The sequence below is a fragment of the Aspergillus campestris genome, assembly GCF_002847485.1.
Source record: "Aspergillus campestris IBT 28561 chromosome Unknown P168scaffold_1, whole genome shotgun sequence".
In the NCBI taxonomy this organism is placed as follows: domain Eukaryota; kingdom Fungi; phylum Ascomycota; class Eurotiomycetes; order Eurotiales; family Aspergillaceae; genus Aspergillus; species Aspergillus campestris.
This window is the reverse complement of record NW_020194336.1, coordinates 372,495-394,098: the sequence shown is the minus strand read 5'-3', so window position 1 is coordinate 394,098 and position 21,604 is coordinate 372,495. Positions and strand designations below refer to the sequence as shown.

Here is a 21,604-nt window from a genome sequence, read left to right as displayed (position 1 = left end):
CTATACTATACTACGGTCAACCCTGACCCTACGATACATATCCCGAACGGCATTTGCATTGCACTCTGGGTTTAATTAACTCCTAACTTATTGATCTAGTCAACTGACTCCTTGTCTTAACGAGCACACAGAAATAACAATGATCAAACAAAAGACCATAATAATGATTTGAATCAAAGGAAAACAAACAATTCCTTTAAATTCGACTCCTCCATTCCACTGTAGTACGGCGTTTGCAGGTACATAGGTAGTAAGTTAGTATCAGTAGTACAATCAATTCCGTCCCCACACACAAAAAGCCACAAAGTAGGAGCAAACCCTCATTGCCTTGTTTGCTGGTAGGTATTACCCACTCAGTCAGTTTCCACTCATCCTCGAGTGGAGAATGATTTCAATATGTCCTGTCCTTCCCTCTCTATTCCGTACCTCTATTGTCATTTTCCAATTGAGTTGGATATTCGCGCGTGATTCCTCCGCTCGCTTAAACTACCTAGGTACCTTACCTTACTTACCCAACCTATTAGTTAACTCAAAACCCGCCTAGAGCCTAACATTGAAAAGTCAAAAGTAAACAGGTAAGGAGGACCCGTAGACCCATCCATCAACAACGGCCCGGCGCGTACCAACATTGACATTGACAGACAGATGGATGGAGACCTACAATGTATGTACTGTAGGTAATGACGGAGTGTATCCGTATATTGTTTTGGACGTATTCTGTACTCTGGGCTTGTCCGAATTTTGTAACCTGTATTTTTTCTATATTTTATTCGTTTATTTTGTTTTTGTTTTTTCTGACCGTCTATCCGTAAGTACTAAGTAGTCTGTCACTAGTGGCTGGTACATTAGACGAGCAGATTTTGTTCGGGTTATGCATGGTATTTATGATCCATGGAGATTTATTTATTAAGTACCCATGAAGGAAGACTTTCATACCAAGGACGGAATCTTCGAAGGAATAAAGTATACTTATGTAAAAGTAAAAGGGAATAAAGATAGAAGGCTATGCATTTCTCTCCTCGCTTGGATAGCATCTCATCCATCCTTCGTTTCCTTCGGCTTTGAGATCTAACTAAAGGATAAAATATCGTTAAACCTTCATCCCGTGTCCCTGGCCCTGCCCTTTCTTCCACCCCCGTAATCGGCGGTTGCCAGCGCGTAAGCCTCCTCCCATCGGTGGCTCGTCCCCAAATCCTGATTGGAGCATCGAGCCGGCCCGCATCCCGTGCAGCTGCGTCGTCTCGTCCGTCTTGAACCCGTCCCCGTCGTTCAGCGTCGCGCTCCAGAGCGCCCGGAGCGAGGCGTTCCACTCTTCGACCGATCGGAGTCGATCCACGTCGCTAGCGCTCTCGACCACTACCGTCCCGCTTTCCTGGTCGATCTTGGCGTTGAGTTTCTTGTCCAGGATCAGGAACCCGAGGATGTCTTCGACCTCGGACACGGAGATTTTGATGTGCTTTGAGATGAATTGGAGTGTGAATCGCGTGTATGGCGCGATCAGTTTGAGGACGGCCTTGGTGCGCATGTTGCGGCTGACTTCGTCGATGTTCTCCGCGATGAATGGGTCTGCGAGTACGTCGGGGTTCTTGCTTAGGATTGCCTCGTATGCGTGGATGTCGTCGCGCTGGAACGCATCCACGAGGTCTGTCATTGCCGAGATCCGAGGGTCGTTCTTGTAGGGTTTCGTCTCTTGCGAGTCGAATGGGTTGATGTCCGATTTCATCAGCATGGTGGCCAGCACCAGGTACTTGAGAACCTGGATCCGTTGCATCGACCCCGCCTCGTCGTAGTTCCGGAATGACTCGAAGAAGTCGCTCTGCGCTTCTTCCCAGTTCTCCTCGCTCATGTGCATCTTGCCTCCGCACTCCCGGATGATCCCCATGATCTTGGGGTGCGGCACCGCCGACCGCACCCGAAGCGCGCGCTGGTACAGGGCCTTGAGTCGTTTGTTGTTCCGCGTTTCCGAGTACATCTGAATTTCCAGTGCGTACAGCTCGAGCAGATACGTCCCTTTGCTGGGATCGTCGCTGCCGTCCTCCCGTTGGCACGCTCGGTGCAGCTCGCGCACCTTTTTACTCAGCTGGCCGTACTCCTTGCGTTCTAACCATAGCCGGGCCAGTTTGATATTGGTCTTTAGCCACAGGCGCTCGTTGTTGGTGTTCTGAAATGAGTGTAGTGTCAACGAGTAGAACTCCTCCATGCAGTGATACGCCTGCTCATCGTCTGACCCCTTCTCGATGTAATCCAGCATGTTGTTGATTGACTTTTCGGAGTAATTGCGCGTGACGGCCGATTTAACGTAGGTCAAGAGTTCTTTGTAGTGTTCGACGGCCTGATCACACCGTCAGCAGATGTCCGCGACCGGGTTGACCGGAGATGGAGCGAGAAGGGAGCCCTACATCCCCATATCGTCCCATCTTGAACTCCAGCTTAATAGCCTGTTTGAGTCCTTTGAATCCCCTAGAGAACCATCAGTCCCGCAACGGGGCAAATTGCGAGGCAATCGTCTCACCAGTCGCCTTTGTCTTCCTCCAGCGCCGGTACCTCTAGAAACTCGTCGATCGCCTCGTCTGGGTTGTCTACTTTCATCTGTTTGGCGTTGTAGTATTTGTTCTCGATTCCGACGTCTCCGGACTCGTCATCGTCTGCGTCTTCGTATTCAAAATCATATCTGTCACCAGGACGGGTCAGCATGGGAATCGCAGTCAGGAAGCGGTCGGACTGACTCCTCGTCGCCGGAATCTTGCATGAAGTCATCGTCGTCTGACATCTTGGAGATTCGAACGTGGCGTGGGGGGAAGAGGAGGCTATTCAAGGATTGTAGTAAATATATAGGACAGTAAATGGAATACACGAGACCCAAAGGAGAGAGATCACCCCGCGTAGACGTTGTTTTGAGATAGAATCAGTGGGTTGGGTTGGGAATGACGATGGATGAGATCAAGCTTCCGGGCCTATCGGAGGAAGGCAGCCTGGGGCAACCGCGAGTTCCCCGCCTTGCTCGGCAGTCCATCTGGCTGCTTACTTCTACGGCCAGACTTACAATCATTCTTTCTGACCATGATGGAATTGAAGCAATAGATTGAGCTTGTTTTATTCTGTTTATTTATTTATTTTATATTGTGCGTTATTTTCGTACAGTTGACTAACATTGCTATTATTGTCTGATTTGGTGGTACGCCTTGCGTCAGGACGCTAAAGTAGCGCCTCGACGACCAGAATAACACATTGTTTTCTATATATATACGTGGTTAATATACTCGTCAACGTTAATCTTCGTATCTCTAATCATCGGCAATTACTCTAGAAGTTTGTTTCTTTGATAATGATAGTCATACCAGTTTCGACACGAAGCTACAAAATTTACGATATCAGGGTAAGTGCATTGTCTTACATAGCCTCCAAGTCTACATATTCTGCCCGTAAGATCGAGTTTATGAGCATATTTGATGTAGGTATGCGATGTACTGCCTAGTATAGACTGCGCCACAGATAGTTGTATCCACCACTATCAGAACACGCGGATACACACCCGCATATAGAACCTGGACAAAGTGCACAACTGAGTAAACACCAGTCAGAAAGATTATGTGATATCAAACAAAGCGACACTCGTAATAGTGGCCCTCGCCTCTGGTGGCAATAATTAACGAGCCTGCTGGGTCAGGTACGGGTGGGAAATTGAAGCCAGGCTGAGTGCCTTGGCAAGGCGGCGATCCTCTTATTCGCGGATCCTTAAAAAAGGACCTGATGACATCGACTCTGCACGGCCCACGACCTCGTTGCCTTCCACCTTTTTTCTTTGCTTCCTCCACGACCTTCTTTCTTTCTAGCTGGAAGTGACTTTCCAACCTTTTCGTTGATTTTATACCTCAGTGTATACAGTGTGTATCGCCGCTGACGTCGTTCGATTACGCTCCCCCTTCCTCTCCCCTGATTGCTCTCCTTGCGCATCTCCGGTTCAACCGTTTTCGAAACGTCCATACTATCTATCATGGATCTGTGCAGTCGGCAAAAGGTGGTGCGACGGAAGATGGTGCTCTTGTCAGTGCGATTTATGACCTTGGATATGTTCGCAGTTTGGGGATTCTGACCGTGGAACAGAGGCGACGGTGCTTGCGGAAAGACCTCGGCTTTGAACGTGTTTACAAGAGGGTTGGTGCTCCACAAATGACCTTGTGTATACCAGATAGCTAACTGCTGCTAGATACTTTCCGACAGTCTAGTGAGAATACCCTGTTCTTGTATCACTGTGATCCATATAGTTAACCCTTGTCTGTCGCAGTGAGCCTACTGTTTTTGGTGCGCGCATTCCCCGCTTGGCTGATGATGTGTATGCTGACCGTTATCTTCATAGAAAACTACGTACACGGTAATTACTTTCTTTCTCGATAGTCGCGATCTTAACACTCACGCGATTCAAGATATCTTCGTCGATAATGTGCACATGGAGCTGTCGCTCTGGGATACGGCGGGTCAGGAAGAATTCGACCGATTGCGCGCTCTCTCCTATGAAGACACCCACGTTATAATGCTCTGTTTCAGCGTAGGGTTTACCTATATCCACGCGATGGGCAGTTGTAACTGACACACGGACAATATAGGTCGACAGCCCCGACTCCTTCGAAAACGTGGCCAGTAAATGGGTCGACGAGATCTCGGAAAACTGCCCCGGCGTCAAGATGGTCCTCACAGCCCTCAAGTGCGACTTGAGAAAAGACGAGTTCCTCAACGACAATCCCAACGTCATCACCTACGAGCAAGGGCTAGCCAAGGCGAAGGAAATCGGCGCCGTCAAATACCTGGGTAAGCACTGTCGTACAGAGTGTACAGCTGACCCAGCTATCAACTAACCTTTCTTTTCTTTTTTTCTATAGAATGCTCGGCCGTTCAGAATCGCGGTATCATGGAGACGTTCTACGAAGCCGCCAAGGTCGCCCTTGACGTCAAGGGCCCCGGATCCAATGGCTCCAAGGAGCGTTGTGTCATCCTGTAGACACATAACTACCTCGTCGGTGTCGCCCACCACTTACTCCCCCCTGCTCGTCTCGTTTCGGCCTTTTGCATGCCACCATATACCCGTTTCCTTTCTGTTCAACGTTGACTGCGACGCTCTGCTTTATATGGTCTGGGTGTGTTGGACTCGTTAGTCTGTCCAGTCGAGGCCTTACTGGTTTGTCTTACAGACTACGTCTCCAACGCCCTAGCCTGCTACGCTACGCCTGTCTTCGATTTATTTTCTTCTCTTCTTATATATACCTTTTTCTTTCCCCCCGTGGTTTCTTGTAATTGTTTGTATCCTAGTCCATGTGGTATGTGGCTGTTTGTTTTGCAATTTTCAAGACGGGCTTTAGATATGCCCTTGTTGATTCTATCCTTCTGTTCGTACAGCGAAGACGCTGGACTGTTTCAAGGTTTAAGAACTATGATGTACTAGCTATCTACCTACAAGTTAACGATCAAATCTATCCATCTATTGATCTCATTTTTTAACCTTTTGTAGTCAAACATACCAACAACAACACACCCTACACAATACAATACAATAACATCCATCACATCAAATCCCCCTCACCAACCCTATAGACCCCCTCAATCTTCTCCCCCGTCCCAGAGCCAGAACAAGCAAAATCCCTATTCACCCTCTCCACAAAAGCCCCCACAAACCCATCCGCCACCTCCCCAATCCCCACACCCTTAACGCCCTCCCCCTCCAAACTCGTCGCTTCCCGCCCCTCAAGCCCACACGGCACGATCTGCTGGAAATACCACATCGGCTCCTGGCTCACGTTGAACCCGATCCCGTAGCTGCTGATGTTTCGCCGGAGGTGGACCCCCACCGCTGTGAGTTTTTTGGCTGGGCCGTCGTTTTCCTTGCTCCGCACCCATACGCCCGGGTCTTCGGTTATCAGCCCTTGCAACCCGTACCGCGCCAGCACGTCCACGACGCTGTTTTCTAGTGCCCGGATGTGACACCGCGGTGTGAGGCCCAGCCGTCGCAGGTCGAGGATTGTGTATGCGACCATTTGCCCCGGGCCGTGGTAGGTTGTTTGGCCGCCGCGGAGGGTGGGGTGGTATTCTGCGCGTTTGGTGGGGCCTGTGAGGATGGGGCGGATGGGTTCGAGGGCTGGGGGGAGGGAGAGGGTGTTATCATTGTTGCTGGTGGTGGTGTTGGAGGGGGGAAGGTCGCGTCGTCCCGTTGTGTAGACTGGGTTGGGCGTGAAGGTTATGATTGTGGGGTCTGGGGGTGGATGGGATGCATTGTTGGGGTTGGTGGTGGAGTCTGTGAGCTTTTTGTGGGCGAGGAGGCGTGAGGTGAGGGTTTGTTGGAGGTTGGAGACTCGTGTGAAGGAGGTTATGTCGGGGAGGTGGAGGTGGGCGAGGCGCATTTTGTGGGTGGGGTTTTGGTTGTAGGTTGGGTTGAGGTGTGTATATTCTCTCTTGAGCTGTCTATGTGTGTGTATGACTCTGTTGTCTATGTCTGGCGGAGTGGTTGTGGAAATTGAGGCATGCAATTGAGGGTATGATGTGCAGCTATTGTCGGCAGTGGAGTGCTCCGCGGAATACTCATTACGTCGGGGAAGGTGAGGTCATGTGACACCTCCGGATTTATTCATCTCGTACTATACTAGTGTTGGCCAATGTGAACTACATTTGTAGAATGTAAAGTTCTCAATCTCAATTTCTCGTACAATCTCATAGCAATAACGCGGAGAATGAAAGCCTTTTACCCCGATAACAACCAATTTGGCTCCGTAACCCTAACTAGAAACAAGAAAGAATAAACAACCACAGCACTAGCAGTGCAATCCCAATTAAATTGCAACTATAATTAAACATGTCCGTTGACAAGTCTCTCATCTGTCTCTTCTTCTTCGCCCTCCCGCACCACCAGCCAATCCCGGACCCCACCCTTCCAGTCCGCGATCCGGCCCTCGCTCACACGCACAGTGACCACCCGAACGTCGCCATCCGTCGAGATGCTCGGCCGCCGCTGACCCGGTTCCCGCTCTTGTCGCAGCTCTTGTCCGAAAATATTCATCTCCTCCTCGAAGGTGTTGTTCTCGAGATGTTTCTCCTTGCACCAGGCTTCTTCCTCGGAGCCGGGCTCGAGGAACCGCGCGGAACCAGTGATCGTCGTGGAGATGCTGGACAGCGCGCTCGTGTTGAGATTCAAAAGGAGACTGGCCAGCGAGGACCGGGTTGCCGCGGGGGGCGGGGACCCATCACGATCGCCCCCGGGGTTCGGAGCCCGGGTTGGGGGTCGATGGGACACCCAGTCGTGGACCAGGAGTGACACGCGCGGATTGGTGAGCAGGTGGTTGGTCTTGCGTGACGAGGTGTTGGTGGTCATGATGATTGTTGGATAGGAGTCGAAGGGGGTGGAGGGGAGGTAGGTGTAGGACATGAGGGAGATGTGCGGGGTCATGCCATCACTGGTTGCGAGGTGAAGCTGGTGGTGGTTAGGCAGTCAGCTTGTTTCCTTGTTTCCCTGCAGACATCGTCCAACCCGACTGACATGGATGGGGAAAGACCTACAAATCGCGAATTCTTCAGACTTGCGATGACTTCGCGAGGAAGGGTGGTTGCGATATGCGGGTGGGTGGTTGTGGCCGATGCCTCGTACGAGAGGGGAGGGTTCAACGATTCGGTCATGGTGTTGGTGGATCTCTTTTAGGAAAATAAATCATATATCAACCCAATACGACAGGCGGGTGTACAGTAGAATGAATCCGAAGAAATCTCAGAGATGGCTTGGCAGGCAATATTGACGATGCGCATTGAGCAACAATCGGCTGATTGATGGTGTTAGAACACAGGACTGTCCACTAGTCCGCTTTGGGACAGGCGGTCGGTCGGGCCCGGATCGCCAGGCATCCCAGATTAGGTAAGGCTTACTTATATAATCGGGCGGGAGTACTGTATGGTATTGTATTGTAATGGACGGGCGGACCTGATAGCTCTAGTGACGTCATCATCGAGATCACTGGATCAATGGATTTATGGATTAATGGATCAATGTGTCCCGAATTATGGAGTCTGTTGTGGAAATTCAAATGGATCACTTGAGAAGAGACTAAGGATATCTGCTCAATTCCCAAACACAAGCTGCATGAGAGCTACCACTTATATCCCGTCCGCTGCACGACGTGGAGACTGTCGTCATGGTGTCTTAGTGGATGAAGATCAGTTACCACCAGAATCCACTCCACCAGCATACATTGGTACACCGTAGATGATAATATCACGAAAAGTTGACCAACTACGTAATGGGCAAATAGGATAAATAGGATGATTGAAGAATTGAGAATAAGCATTCGAGTATTAATATAGCGGTACAACCTCCTACTGTACCACTGGAGGACTGCCTAATTGCCACCTACCACAATCTACCACTACCAGGATAGCTTGAGCTATTTCCCCGCACTCACACGGGAAGCTACCGTACTACTGTTTGCTGCCCCAGGATTCCTCTCGCCTCTTTCTCCCTTGACTTCTTCCTCCGTCTCTTCTTCCCCCTTCTCTTTCTTCTCCTCTTTCTCCTCCATACTAAACACCCTGGTTACTTCTTCAATTACCATTGGTGTCGCTCTCTTTCTCCTGATCAACTTCATATCTTCTCCACCCGTGGCAGTCATTTCCATCAATCCCATCAATCCCCCGTCATCCGGATTGTTAAAGGTCATTCTTCTGCTTGTGATTCGACAGTCCCCCGTCCTGACCTGCAGCTTGCCTTCTGTGAGCCGTTTGGTCAGACCATCAGTCGCGTCTTGACTGTCACTGATCTCATCCCTGCTCTCTCTTCTCTCTCTCTCTCTCTCTCTCTCTCTCTCTCCCTCTCCCTGTTCTCTCGCTCGCTCTCTGTGCTTTCGGATTTTCGACTCTCCCCTCCTTTTTAACCCAACCCCTCTTTGTGTCCCCTTGGTGGTGTCGCTGCGTCGTCGGTTTCGCTTCTTGTGGTCCCATCCCCAAACCTACAAACTTCCGATCCCTTCGTCCGGTGCCGAAATCTCCTCCCCTTGTCGTCACCCTTCTTCCCTTCATTTTTCTGTTGAACGTGGAATTCTTGCATTTTGTCCACAAGAGCGTCGGTGCCCTTGTACCATTAGCGACCATGCTTTCTTCCCGTGTTTTGCGACCGGGGTCCGCCTTGCTGCGACCTTTCACCACCTCTGCCACTGCCTACCGATCCCCCTCCATTCGTGACATCACCCCCGAGTCGGCGGAAGAGTTTACTGCGCGCCAGAAGGAGTTCCGTGAGAATTTGGAGTCGGCGCGCAAGAGGAGAGAACAGCAAGAGAGTCAGTCTGTCGATGCTTCTGTTTCCACTTCATCCCCTGTTTCCCGTGATCGCCTCCGTGAGTACGCTACCGCTCCCGCTGCTCCGCGTGCGAGCAAGGCGAGCAGTAAAGCAGACTCTGCTGTGTTCGATGCAGCGGATGTACTTGACCATAAGGCATTGGGCTCACTTTCTACCCATCGGGTTCTAGGAGATGAGCACCACCGCGATCAGTCCCCCAAGCGGGGTCCCCTGTCCTCGCTCATCTACGGCACTAAAGAAGGCCAGCAACTCGACCAGGATATCGAGCGTTCCTTTTCGCAAGTCCTCGCCCGCGGCAAATACGTCCATTCCATCGTCTTCCACGAAGTCCAACCCGACAAGGTCGACGAATACGTGGACCTGGTCGGGCAGTGGTATCCCCGCATGGCGGGCACCGAGGAGAACCGGGTGAATCTGGTGGGAAGCTGGCGGACCCAAGTCGGGGACAACGACACATTCGGTATCTCCCCCTCTGCTGGGAATCTGTCCAGCTAGTTTACTAACCATCCCGCAGTCCACATCTGGGAATACCAGCGATACGAAGGCTACCACGCCTCCCTTCACAACATCTCCGAACAACCCGGGTTCTCCGAATTCGACCACAAGCTGAAGAGCTTGATCAAGAGCAAGAAGACGTCTTTGATGCAAGAGTTCTCGTTCTGGCCGACCACGCCGCCCCGCAAATTGGGCGGTCTATTCGAACTGCGATCCTACACCCTTCACCCGGGCAACCTGCTGGAGTGGGAGACCCACTGGCGTCGGGGCCTCAAGGCCCGTCGCGAGGTGATGGAGGGGGTCGGCGCATGGTTCGTCCAGATCGGTGACTTGAACACCGTGCACCACCTGTGGCAGTTTGCGAACCTGGAGGAGCGCAAGGTCCGCCGCGAGCAATCGTGGGGCATCGAAGGTTGGGCCGAAACTGTGCACAAGACGGTCCCTCTCATCCAGACCATGCAGAGTCGCATTCTGATTCCCATGCCCTGGAGTCCTGTCGGCTAAAGATATTGCTTCTATCTTACCACCGGAGGACGTCTACGATACGAAATTTGCTCCCACGCCTGCATTATGACCCACTTGGCCCAATCCGCTCGACCCGAGGTCCTGAGGAAGTTGGTTGGGCAGAGGCCAAGGAAAGACATCGGACGGTGAACGGTTTGGGGGACATGACTGGTGCGTTACTTCTTGTTCTACTGGAGTGAACAGAGATCTGCGAGGTTTGAGAGAAGTCCGGGGAACAGTTTGGTCGACCCTCGGGCGCTATCGCCCACTAAGCCGTACCGATATTAGTGTGTCCAATATTAGCAGCATTATCGGAGTGATTATCATGCATATTCCATATATATTCTTTTTTCTTTGAAGTTATTGATCTATTGAGCTAGTCTAGTGGCCGTACCGTAGTGAGAAATCGAACCCAAATTGTGGGGTTTCTTCTGGACAGTGGACAGTAGATAATGGGCACGGTAATTGTTCTAGCCATGTGGTGTGCCTCGGATCCGGGGACGAGCACAGTCCGTCGCCGTGATGGATGTCCCCGCGCGCCGATCAACCTTGCTAACCAATGAGTCTGAACGAGAAAGCATAAACTAGTAGAGACTCGAGAGTTTACAGGCCAGTGGCGTAGAGAGGTGATCCGACCGTCCTTCCCCTCAGTCGCAGAGCAGTTAGCGGAGATGCGATAGCAAATTAAGACCGACACATGTGAGTTGCGCCGTCCGTCCACTTCCATTCAACCGTGGAGGACAAGTATGCACTCTCTATCCAAGTCCAGTCTCGAATCTAATCTCCAGCAATATCAGGTTATCAAAGTGGAGACATCAATGTAAAGAAATGTAACACGATGTAACGAAAAAGGGGGAGCCTTACCGGGCGGTAGAACTCTTTAGTGTCCGTACCCCAGGCAGAAATTGGGTTCCCGCGCGGTAAGCCACCCGGTGCCCTGTTTTCTCTCCCTTTTTCCGCCGGCAGAAAACCAGAGGACCTAATTACTCCCAAAGAAAAAAAGAATCTCTCGTCCGGGTTTATCAACACATCAACAACAACATCAACATCATCAGCATCAGCACGTTGCGTGTCTGGCTTTGCGACTCTCTTTTTTCTTCTTTCCCTCTTTTTGATCTTTCTTCCACTCATTCATCCTCTTTTAACTTTTTGTTCCTTTTGTCCTTTTGTCCTGTCTTGTCTTCTTTTTTTCTTTTGTTTGGGGCTTCCTAATTATCTGGTCTTCCCAAGGTTAGGTTCTCACCCCGGGTTTTCTAGCCCCATTCTACCCCCTTTTCTGAGCGCCACCGGGGTTATCGATCTGGCCTCACCCGTAAGAAAAGTCTCAAAGGATATTCCTGGTTTCGCAATAGTACACGGGAAGAGAATAAGACAAATCAAATCAACAAAGACTACCCCACACGGACAGCCAACATGGTGTACATCCGGCAACACCAGTTGCCCAACCTGAAGAAGTACTGCTATTCGGGAGTCGACCTGTCCCCGATCAGTCAATATGTTCTCAAGCCATTTTATAATAATGTCGTCGTCAAGTGTCTTCCGATGAGCATGGCGTGAGTAACGATGCGCTTGACCCATTGTATACCGGATGAAACTAACTGCGTGCCTTCTGGCCACTTTAGTCCTAATGCTGTAAGTTACCGCTCTGCTCGTCTGGCTTGGTTGGCGGGTCGACGTGTCTGACTTGGGGTTCGGTTTTAGATTACTCTGACGGGGTTCTTTTTCGTCATGGTCAACTTCTTTACTATGCTGTGGTACAACCCGACGCTGGATCAGGATTGTCCGCCTTGGGTGTATGCTAGTTGCGCCGTGGGTCTGTTCTTGTATCAGACTTTCGACGGTGTAGATGGCATTCAAGCGTATGTTTGTCTCGTTGCGCCTGGCTGATCTGTTGGGAGAGTGGGTGCTAATTGTCGGCGACAGGCGGAGAACCAAGCAGAGTGGCCCTCTGGGGGAGCTGTTTGATCACAGTAAGTCGACGGCTGACGTCTTGCGCGTGGAATGTGGAGATTAACAGCTGCAGGTGTCGATGCGTGCAACACGGCCTTGGGTGTGTTGATCTTTGCGGGCGTGATAAACCTTGGCCAGTCGTGGTACACTATGCTGGCGCTGTTCGGATGTATGTGGATTGCCCATCTACAATTGATATCCGATAGACCCTTGCTGACATACATGCTTAGCAACCGTGACCTTTTACATCCAGACGTGGGACGAGTACTACACCCAGGTGCTCACGCTGGGCGTCGTCTCCGGTCCCGTTGAGGGCGTCCTGACCCTCTGCGTCGTCTTTGGCTTCACGGCCTACGTGGGCGGCGGCAGCTTCTGGCACCAACCCATGCTGGCGACTATGGGCGTCCCCAAGGTGGACGCTATCCCGGATGCGGTGTACGACATGCCCTTCACGAAGTGCTACATGATCTACGGCAGCATCATCCTGTTCTTCGCCATCGGTTCCAGCATTCTCCACGTCATGCAGGTCCAGCGCAAGCGTGGCCAAGACCCCGTCAAGCCGCTGTACGGTCTCCTGCCGATCGTCGTGGTGTGGGCTCTGGTGTCCGCCTACTTGTACATGCAGCCCACGATCCTTGAGCAGTATACGGTGCCCTTTGCCCTGTTTGTGGGCATGGTGAATGCGTACTCCGTGGGTCGAATGATCACCGCGCATCTGACCAAGACCGATTTCCCCTACTTCAATGTGCTTCTGGTCCCTCTGGCCCTGGCCGTCGTGGACAGTCTTGGACAGGTGGTGGGTCTCTGGCCGGGTGTTCTGAATGATGAGCCCCGCCAGATTGCCTTTATGTTCGCCTGTCTGGGCCTGTCTATTGGTACCTATGGCAGCTTCATCGTACGTTCCTCATCCATCCTTTCCTTCCCCCACCCCCATCTCCCAACGAAGCTAATGGTGACGCTACAGTACGACATCATCACCACGATCTGCGACTACATCGACATCTGGTGCCTGCGCATCAAGCACCCCTACGTGGAGGGGGCCAACGGGACGGCGAAGAAGACCCGGTAGGGACACCGTCTTTCGCGTCGTGATGAACGGTCGTTGCGCATATCAACTATGCCATCCTGTTGTCTTCATTTCATCCATGCCATCATATACATAGAGGCATATATATACAGTTGATTCGGGTTCGGATCAGGGGAGGTTGGTATTTTCTTCGAGCGCCAGAAGCGACTGGGACGGTTCTTTGCGCAGAGTCCGGCTGATATGCAGGTACATAGGCTTGGGATTATTTGAACGGGTGCAGTGATGCTGTGAGCGGGCTGTATCTGATTAGTAGATATGTAACTTTGTCTTTGTTTGTGTTGAGGTGTCCGGTTGTCCAGTTGTCCAGGTTGTCCAGTTGTCCAGGTTGTCGCAGGGTTGTCCACAGGGTTGTCCAAGAAGTCCCCATGGAATGTCCCTGGCAGTAGTATGTAGTTACGTAGTAGGGTAATGATCTCGTGACTGAAGACAATATTACCTCATCCAGACTAGCGTGACAGACACCCAGCTTAGTAATCAGACACGAACGGCAGCCTTAGCGAGGCAGGGTTCCAACCCTACCGCCTCCCCCCCCAACGGAGGTCCTGCTTGGTGCTGAGACGCCCCAGTCCAGAATTCGCTTGAAATCTTTGCGCTTCTCCAGATCACCTCTTCGCTTTTTCCATCCTCCAAGCAGGCCATCTCCGTCAGCGCTCTATTCAACTACCCACGCTGATCGACTTTTTGTCCCGACAAGATGGTATGTTGCTTTCGTCTTTTGTGAAGGGGATACTTCGGTTTGGATTGTTCGACTCGTGTACGGTTTCTTCTGTTCTGGGCTTGGGGTCACGATGCCTCGATTGTCGCCCGCCGCCGCCGCCCGCATCATCCACCACCACCCGCCACCGCCTGGAATCGAAAAATCATACCGAGAACGATGAACAGACCGAAGGATCTATAAGGATAATTGGAAAGAAGGATCTAACGTTTGATATTGATAGGTTCTCGCGGTCGACCTCCTCAACCCTACGCCTCAGGCCGAGGCCCGTAAGCACAAGCTCAAGGTAGGATCATCGGACTTATACTTTATACATATAAAGGGAATGGAAAAAAAAAAAGGATCGGACAACTAATACAATGATAGACCCTTGTGCCTACTCCTCGCTCCTTCTTCATGGACGTCAAGTGCCCCGGCTGCTTCACCATCACCACCGTCTTCTCCCACGCCCAGACCGTCGTCGTCTGCGCCGGCTGCTCGACCGTCCTGTGCCAGCCCACCGGTGGCAAGGCCCGTCTGACCGAGGGCTGCTCGTTCCGCCGCAAGTAGACGATTCGCCTACGAAGTTAACAAAAATTGCGGAAAAGAGATTTTCGGGTGCCGGAGCGATGAAATGAAAAGAAATGTGGCGTTCTTCTGAAATGATGGATTAATATTATCTTTTTTTTTTCTTTCTTTCTTTCTCAAAGCTGCTTGCTGCTCAGATAGAAGATGGAATTCTCCTCGCCCCGAACCTTTTTTTTCTCTCAATATCTCTCTCCCTCTCTCCACCCGGTCACCCTCGCCCTGGGCGTGTTGTGAGGGTCCATACCCCCTCATGCGCGTTTAAACCCTTTTGCTACACAAAAATACAAAAAAGGTTTTCTCGAAGGGAATTTTTTTCTTTCTATCTTATACCATGGCATGCTTGCTTCGAACTCGCCAAAAGCGTGTTATCTTTTTTTTCGATATTCTATCTACATCCAGGGGAGTTCCGGATATCTGGCAATGATCGATCGTCTTTTCTTCCATCTACGTTTTGAATTGGTTGTGCTTTTTCTTTCCAAGTGTTGAGCTGGATACATGACACATTGCATGAGCATCCGTATCGGTCAATGCAGGATTCGGATGTCTGGAGGAGGGAAGTCAACTTCTTTTCTGTTATGACGATGATGAATGGCTGGTTGGCTTGAGCTGCGAGGAAGGCGATGTGGTGGATGCGTGAGTTCTTGCTGTGGCGAGGGTCTCTACGCCGTCTATGCGTGTCCATCTGTCCTCCGTTGTAATTGCATGTTTTGTATGATCGATCGTGGGCCTGGATCTGTAGCTGGATGTAGCTGGATGTGTAGTGTAGGTATTACGTAGTTGAGTATACGATCTAGTATTGGCGCCTTGTTTATCCCTATGGGTCTAGTGATATGTATTTTAACAACCTGAAGATAAGTATCTACAGGACTTCCAGGAATGAACTACACAGGTTATGTACTTATGCGATCATGGGTGTCTACTCGTTTCCTTCAAACAAGATGTTATACAGTCAGGCACAGCTACTAAGGCAGAATGTGAGGATTCTCATGCTATATCTATATCGATGTCACCAGAACCACCCAATAGTCTTTAGATATACATTCATACCTCTTTCTTATAAGCCATTCACAAGCATCCATCTAGACCTTCATTTAATCTACTCTGAATAGTATAGTTACAGTATGCAACTAATAGTCCCCGTTATAAGTACATATATACATACACAGTAAGCCTATTCATGCATGACCTACAGCATCTCATTCATTCATAACGATAGTGACTGTCTGATCAAGCAAACTGTGTGAACGGGCAGAGCTGTATCTTGCTTTGTTAGTGTTTTGATAGTGCTAGTGTGTATGTACCCCGGAGTCCATAATGCTGTAGGCGGTTATCTCTTATCGGACCGACACTTACCTACCACCTTTTTCTCCCCTCTCTTTTGCCGTCCGTCCTCATATACTTACCAACTACACTACCTACTACCTACACATTACACTTTACACATAACACATTGAAACCACCCAAGAAACCCAGACGAAACCCAAACCAACCATCACTATACAAACCAACCAATCCCCCAAAAAAAAAACCAAAAAAAAAGTTGAAAGCAAGATGCCCCGCCAACCCCTCAAACTCCTCCTCCTCCACGGCTACACCCAATCCGGCCCCCTCTTCCACATCAAGTCCCGCGCCCTCATCAAACACATCACAAAGGCCTTCCCCCTCCACGAAGTCTCCGCCATCTACCCAACGGGACCCTTCCAGCTCAACCCCTCCGACATCCCCGGCTTCGACCCCTCCCAGCCCCCCGTCGACCCAGACGACGTCCCCTCCATCTTCGCCTGGTACCGCCGCGCAGACGCCGCCGATCCCCCGCTTTACGTCGGTCTAGAGGCAGGGTTGGAGGCCATTGCGAAGACGATCAAAGAGGAGGGTCCCTTCGATGGGGTGGTCGGGTTTTCGCAGGGCGCGGCGATGGCCGGGATGGTTGCTGCGCTGTTAGATGGGGATGATTGCGCTCGACAGGATGCGCTTAGGAAGTTTGCGACGGCTGAGCCTGCGGCGATGGAGTATCCGCGCGCGTTTGCGGATGAGGGGTTGAGGAAGATCCAGCCGCCGCTGAAGTTTGCGGTTTGTTATAGTGGGTTTAGGGCTCCGGGGCCGAGGTATAGGGGGTTTTATGAGGATCCGCCGATTCGGACGCCGGTGCTGCATGTGTTGGGGTCGTTGGATACGGTTGTTGATGAGGGGAGGAGTCGTTCGCTTGTTGAGGCTTGTGTGGGGGAGCCGGAGAAGGAGGGGAATGTGGTTTGGCATCCCGGGGGCCATTTTGTGCCCGCGCAGAGGCCGTATCTTGATGCTGTTGTTGTGTTTGTGAGGAGGTGTTTGGGGGTGGGGTTGTTGGGGGAAGGGGGAGGAGGATGTTAATGATATGGATGTGCCGTTTTGAAGGATATGTTAAGACTAGATTTGGTGGACGGTTATGTATAGACTTTAGAATGATTCCATTATCCTGCTCTACTGTCGTTTACTTGTACCGCCTGCTCAGCGCTGTCTAACGAGCCTTGCTCTTCTCCCGGGTCGGAAGAATCCGAGCCATCATCTCCTCCTTCGTGATCAGATGGTCAATCCGCTCCAGCAATCCCAGCAGGCTCTTCATGTCGCTGCTCCATTCGTTCAAGACGTCGTCCGCATCGCGCGGCTTGGAGAAGCTGACCAGTCGCGCCGGACGGTCGATCTTCGCGTAGATCGTCTTGAGCGTCACCAGGTCGCTGATGTACTTCTCCGTCTCCTCCTCCGTCAGGTCCAGCAGCTCCGTCAGCCGGCCCATCTGGATGCGAGTGTAGTACTTGGCCACCACGCGCACGTTGTGCTCAATCACCCGCTTCTTCAGGTCCTGCCACCGCTGGAACGACTGGTCCTCGCTCGACTGGCTGGCTTCCGGGCTGAAGACGTCCGTCTCGCACAGGTGCGGCCCGAATTGCTTCGCCACAATCGGCCAGCGCATCAGTTCGGGCGTCGTGAACAGCTTGATCAGTCGCGCTTCGGCCGGGACTGTCGACAGCCGAGTGTCCTGCAGGATGCGGTGCAGCAGATCCGACTGTTCGTTGTCATATGGAGCCAGGGTGATGTAATATACAATCCGGGCCAGTACCTTTATCTATTAGTAGCCATACATGGGAGACCAGGAATGGAAGACATACCGCTCGCAGCTGCTCCGGGTTGTTCTGGACCGACTCCGTGTCCAGGACCTCTCGGTAGTGTTTGCACACTTCCAGGTACTTGTAGTCGTGGTTGGCGAGGATGATCTGTTGTTCAAAGTAGCGGAGCTTGAGGTCGGTCACGTCGTCATCGACCTCCATGGGAGCCTCGTCCGGTGCCCGAGTCTTCTCGCGCTCCTCGGCCTCCTTCCTCCGCTTCTCGATCTCCTCGGCGCTCTTCTTGGGCTTGCGCGCAAAGTACCGTCTGTTGATCTTGCGGCTCAGGATGGTGGCTTGCGTCCAATCGCCTCGCTCTATGCACAGCGCCACCTGTTCCAGAATAAACTCCGTCTTCTCCCGTCGGGTCATCGATCCGAATGTCTCCACCTGCAACTCGCACAGGATGTCGGCCGCCGCGTTGATATCGCCTTGGGTCTTTTTGATGTTCGATAGGATGCGGGTCACGCGAGCTCTCTCGACTTCAACGAAGATCTAAGCACATCAGCAAGAGATTCGTACGACAGACGTGGCGTGACTTACCTTCCCTTCCGTCACTGTCCGCAGGGTTTGAATGACGGACAGCTTCACATCCAGGTTGGGCGTCTCCTCCAGGAATCCCATCACCACCTGGACCATCCGCGTAATCGCCTGCTTCAGCTGGGCATGTTTCTTGGAGAGGAGGAGGACTTGGTCGTTGAGGAGACCCCAGTCGCCGGAGTTCTTGCTCAGTGTGACGATGGTGATAAGCAGGCGGGAGGTGGTCGGCAGATCCGAGGCCTGATTCACATTAGCAAATCTTATATTGAATATCAAAACAAAAGACCGGTGTCGCTCACCTGTCGCGCTTGTTTCTCCAGAACCAGGAGTTTATCGATGGCACCCTGCACATCGGTCTATACACTAGTCAGCATCTTGATGAATTATCAGAAGACAAGCATCCCACCTTTGCCAACTGCTCCGCCTCCGGAATCAGCTTGTCGGCATCCTTGCTGTAGTCCTTCTCGGCCTTCAACACGCTTCCGTCGGCCATGATGACGTTGCAGGCGGTAACGGGCTCGAGGGGAACAAATGAGTGAAGGGTCGATGACTTCGAAATCTATGTCGACGATGCACAGTACACCTAATATGCGAAAGATTGATAATATCCAGACGGTGGGGCTGTCGAAGGGAGGGAGAGTGGATGGTCTGGATGGATGAAGCTGTGACGGTGTTCGGGCGGCCAGTTCGAGCTGGAAGCTGTCCCGCACGTGACCTCACATCATCCACCTCAATCCTCCATCTCACCCGCCGTGTTTCGATTTGATTCTTCATTTGTGCTAGAAGATTACATATAATTTAGTCTACGGGAGAACTACAGGAAAACGCTAGGTCCGCTGAAAGATTGGATGCTGGAAATTCCCTATTTACAGTACAGTACATAGATGGTAACAACTCTATCCAGGATCAACAGCCAAAATCGGGATATAACCCGAATCAGATCGAACTTTTGTACCGTACGCCATTCCTGCAACTCTAGACAATAGACATATTCAATATATAAGCGCGAGCGACCAGGGATGGTGCAGCGATTACTCATCGCTACTCTGGTCATCACTGTCACTCGTCAAGACCATCTCTTCGGCCTCCATCTGTCTCATGGCCGTGTCCCCCTTCTTGCCCTTCTTCTCCGCCGCAAACCAGGCCTTACGTCGACGATTCTCCCGCTCCTCCTTGCGAGCGAGGCGGCTCACCTTCTCCTTCTGCGCTTGCTCCTGTTTCTGGTGGAGCGTGTCGATGTAATCGTGGAGGCCGGCCAGATCCGATCGCAGTTTCGTGAGTTCGTCGGTGGACGCCTGTCGTGCGGTGTCACTGACCGAAACCTTCGTGCGGAGTGCTGACAGTTGGCCTTCGAGGAGGGCAATCTGTGTGTCTTGAGCCGACGTGTCTACCGATGCGGACGACGGAGCCGGCGCCCCGTTAATTCCAGGCTGGTTCAATGCGGCTAGCTCGGCCAGACCTTCGTCTAGCAGAGAGTCGGGGAAAAGTGCTTGGGTGAATGATTCGGCAAAGTGGTCGGTCCGCGTGGCGTGCGGGGCCTTGGTGGCGGCGGGGGGAGAGGATATCGAGGGCAGGAGATGGGTGTTAAATGTGTATTCGGCGGGGACGGTACCAGCAGTGTGCGAGTTCTCGGAGAGCGTGCTGTCATATCGCGGTTTGACGATCGTATGCGCCACCCGCTTCAAGTCGAGAGCGGGCAGAGAAAGTCCAATCGGGGGCAGCACGAACAGGTTCGTAACGGGGTGGGTGAAGTCTGCCACCGACGAGGCATACTTTCTTCGCCCCACGCTCCATGAAAGGACTTTGCCGTTTTTATGGCCGGAGAGTAGCACGGCCCCGTCGTGCGAGAGCGACAGTGCATGGGCCGGGCCACACTCGGGCGAAGGCGGGGCCCACCGATCTCCAGCGGATGGTTGCGCGGGAGTCGACTGTAAAGACGGATCGTGAAGCGGGTGCTGCACGGACTGACTCTTATAGAAATCCACTGACTGGATGCTACCATCCTCGTAGCCCGCGTAGAATGCCCGGTCCACCGGATCCAGAGTTAGGCTGACCGCACTGGCCGGCAAGAGGAAAGTCCGCAGCACACGTCCGTTATGATAATCCCAAGCAATGGCCGTATTGTCCTGCGACGCTGAAACAGCGATATTGTACCGACCCGTGCTGTGACCCATTGCAAGAGCACTGATGCCCGCGCGATGGTTCGAGAACGTACGGATGGGCGAGTTGGGGGGTTGACGATCGCGACCGGATGGAGGTTTTGTGAAGGAGAGGAGGTCGACCAAGGACCAGACATGAATGCTTGCGTCCGAAGAGCCGGACAAGATGAAGTTGGAGGTGGGATCAACCACGAGAGCCGTCACCGGGCTCAAATGCGATGCGGTCGTCGCAACCTGTCGACCCGTGCAGGTCTAGATGCCATTAGATCCACATGGCCTATGACAGTCTCTTCAATCCACACCAAAACAAAAACGACTTACCTCCCACAATATTAGACGACCGCCCTCCGTCCCCAAAACCAGCACATCTCCATTCTTCCCTCCTGCAATCGCAATGCTGCGGATGCGCTCAGGGAACGGGATGGTCGCTTCCTGGTTCCCCTTATTCCTGCTATACACATGGACCGTAGCTTTCTCCGACTGAGCGGCGAACACATGCGACGGACTCACGGCCAAACAATTGGGCGCCGTAACGCTTTTCTTGAAGGTGGAACGAAGGGCCGGTGCGGGCTGCAGCTCATGCACGCAGATTCCCACATCTCTGAGGCTCGCAGAGGCCGGGGTCTTGGCCGACGTCGACGTCGACGCGATGAAGTGCTCTGAGAGCATGAGGAGCGGCGAATTAATATGGTCGTAGAATAAATCTTTTCAAGACAAACGAATTTGACGATATTGCTTCAAGATCGGCGATAAAATCGACGATAACCGTTTGCACTGTTTGTTACGCTAACCTACTTTTGGACAGGCACAGCTGACTGATTGACATGGATAAAGTATGTACAAATCATCGTTATCAAAAGCATAATTCAGACGATTAACTTCAACTATGCGACTCTATCGTCCATGATCATCTCCAACTACTGAGTCCCTTGACTCCTTACCAACTAACCCTTACCACATGAACCCAGTGTCTGTGATGTACCCTGCGTTAGTTCGACAGTGCAGAACGAAGTCAGATGGGTAAAGCCCTAGAGGGGAGAATGAGCTCCCTTTCACCCTGGGAAGCTCCTAATTATAATCCTTTGTATCCAGGAGTCACTCGGGGCAGCTTGATACATTTCAAATCTC

At 51.9% G+C, this 21,604-nt stretch overlaps 10 protein-coding genes across 10 annotated transcripts; 5 read left to right on the top strand and 5 right to left on the bottom strand.

Annotated features, from left to right (window-relative positions):
- Positions 1–1,002: 1,002 nt before the first annotated feature.
- P168DRAFT_286006 (putative COP9 signalosome subunit 2 (CsnB)) lies at positions 1,003–3,043 on the bottom strand. The gene is made up of 4 exons (XM_024836258.1): positions 2,727–3,043; positions 2,513–2,671; positions 2,400–2,460; positions 1,003–2,332 (listed from the first exon to the last, which is right to left on the bottom strand). The coding sequence occupies exons 1-4, from the start codon at positions 2,768–2,770 to the stop codon at positions 1,091–1,093; spliced, it is 1,506 nt and encodes a 501-aa protein (XP_024696414.1). The 5' UTR covers positions 2,771–3,043; the 3' UTR covers positions 1,003–1,090.
- Positions 3,044–4,033: 990 nt separating this feature from the next.
- Positions 4,034–4,996, top strand: rho3 (Rho family GTPase RHO3; the record flags this gene model as incomplete). Its single annotated transcript, XM_024839721.1, has 8 exons — positions 4,034–4,044; positions 4,105–4,155; positions 4,208–4,225; positions 4,286–4,302; positions 4,358–4,372; positions 4,425–4,546; positions 4,605–4,806; positions 4,878–4,996. 8 exons carry the CDS (start codon positions 4,034–4,036, stop codon positions 4,994–4,996), a joined length of 555 nt encoding a protein of 184 aa, XP_024696413.1.
- Positions 4,997–5,371: 375 nt separating this feature from the next.
- Positions 5,372–6,507, bottom strand: P168DRAFT_300632 (lipoyl(octanoyl) transferase LIP2; the record flags this gene model as incomplete). The annotated part of the gene is made up of 3 exons (XM_024838449.1): positions 5,580–6,507; positions 5,514–5,528; positions 5,372–5,404 (listed from the first exon to the last, which is right to left on the bottom strand). The coding sequence occupies exons 1-3, from the start codon at positions 6,387–6,389 to the stop codon at positions 5,372–5,374; spliced, it is 858 nt and encodes a 285-aa protein (XP_024696412.1). The 5' UTR covers positions 6,390–6,507.
- Positions 6,508–6,668: 161 nt separating this feature from the next.
- P168DRAFT_323045 (pyridoxamine 5'-phosphate oxidase family protein) lies at positions 6,669–7,774 on the bottom strand. Its single transcript, XM_024840635.1, has 2 exons — positions 7,540–7,774; positions 6,669–7,453 (listed from the first exon to the last, which is right to left on the bottom strand). Exons 1-2 carry the CDS (start codon positions 7,654–7,656, stop codon positions 6,833–6,835), a joined length of 738 nt encoding a protein of 245 aa, XP_024696411.1. The 5' UTR covers positions 7,657–7,774; the 3' UTR covers positions 6,669–6,832.
- A 1,127-nt stretch (positions 7,775–8,901) lies between these two features.
- On the top strand, positions 8,902–10,711 carry P168DRAFT_2790 (NIPSNAP family protein). The gene is made up of 3 exons (XM_024835745.1): positions 8,902–9,359; positions 9,492–9,782; positions 9,837–10,711. Exons 1-3 carry the CDS (start codon positions 9,116–9,118, stop codon positions 10,319–10,321), a joined length of 1,020 nt encoding a protein of 339 aa, XP_024696410.1. The 5' UTR covers positions 8,902–9,115; the 3' UTR covers positions 10,322–10,711.
- Positions 10,712–11,355: 644 nt separating this feature from the next.
- On the top strand, positions 11,356–13,735 carry P168DRAFT_245930 (aminoalcoholphosphotransferase). The gene is made up of 7 exons (XM_024834024.1): positions 11,356–11,874; positions 11,944–11,953; positions 12,023–12,180; positions 12,245–12,291; positions 12,345–12,440; positions 12,502–13,166; positions 13,236–13,735. The coding sequence occupies exons 1-7, from the start codon at positions 11,735–11,737 to the stop codon at positions 13,338–13,340; spliced, it is 1,221 nt and encodes a 406-aa protein (XP_024696409.1). The 5' UTR covers positions 11,356–11,734; the 3' UTR covers positions 13,341–13,735.
- P168DRAFT_313958 (40S ribosomal protein eS27) lies at positions 13,729–14,622 on the top strand (the record flags this gene model as incomplete). The annotated part of the gene is made up of 3 exons (XM_024839720.1): positions 13,729–13,743; positions 14,297–14,359; positions 14,440–14,622. The coding sequence occupies 3 exons, from the start codon at positions 13,729–13,731 to the stop codon at positions 14,620–14,622; spliced, it is 261 nt and encodes an 86-aa protein (XP_024696408.1).
- A 1,454-nt stretch (positions 14,623–16,076) lies between these two features.
- On the top strand, positions 16,077–17,007 carry P168DRAFT_308061 (alpha/beta hydrolase; the record flags this gene model as incomplete). The annotated part of the gene is made up of 1 exon (XM_024839164.1): positions 16,077–17,007. Exon 1 carries the CDS (start codon positions 16,192–16,194, stop codon positions 17,005–17,007), a length of 816 nt encoding a protein of 271 aa, XP_024696407.1. The 5' UTR covers positions 16,077–16,191.
- A 59-nt stretch (positions 17,008–17,066) lies between these two features.
- P168DRAFT_308060 (proteasome regulatory particle lid subunit RPN5) lies at positions 17,067–18,963 on the bottom strand. Its single transcript, XM_024839163.1, has 5 exons — positions 18,724–18,963; positions 18,617–18,673; positions 18,321–18,557; positions 17,784–18,272; positions 17,067–17,734 (listed from the first exon to the last, which is right to left on the bottom strand). Exons 1-5 carry the CDS (start codon positions 18,808–18,810, stop codon positions 17,135–17,137), a joined length of 1,470 nt encoding a protein of 489 aa, XP_024696406.1. The 5' UTR covers positions 18,811–18,963; the 3' UTR covers positions 17,067–17,134.
- A 208-nt stretch (positions 18,964–19,171) lies between these two features.
- P168DRAFT_300627 (putative ribosomal assembly complex component Ipi3) lies at positions 19,172–21,145 on the bottom strand (the record flags this gene model as incomplete). Its single annotated transcript, XM_024838448.1, has 2 exons — positions 19,172–20,728; positions 20,798–21,145. 2 exons carry the CDS (start codon positions 21,143–21,145, stop codon positions 19,349–19,351), a joined length of 1,728 nt encoding a protein of 575 aa, XP_024696405.1. The 3' UTR covers positions 19,172–19,348.
- Positions 21,146–21,604: the final 459 nt, after the last annotated feature.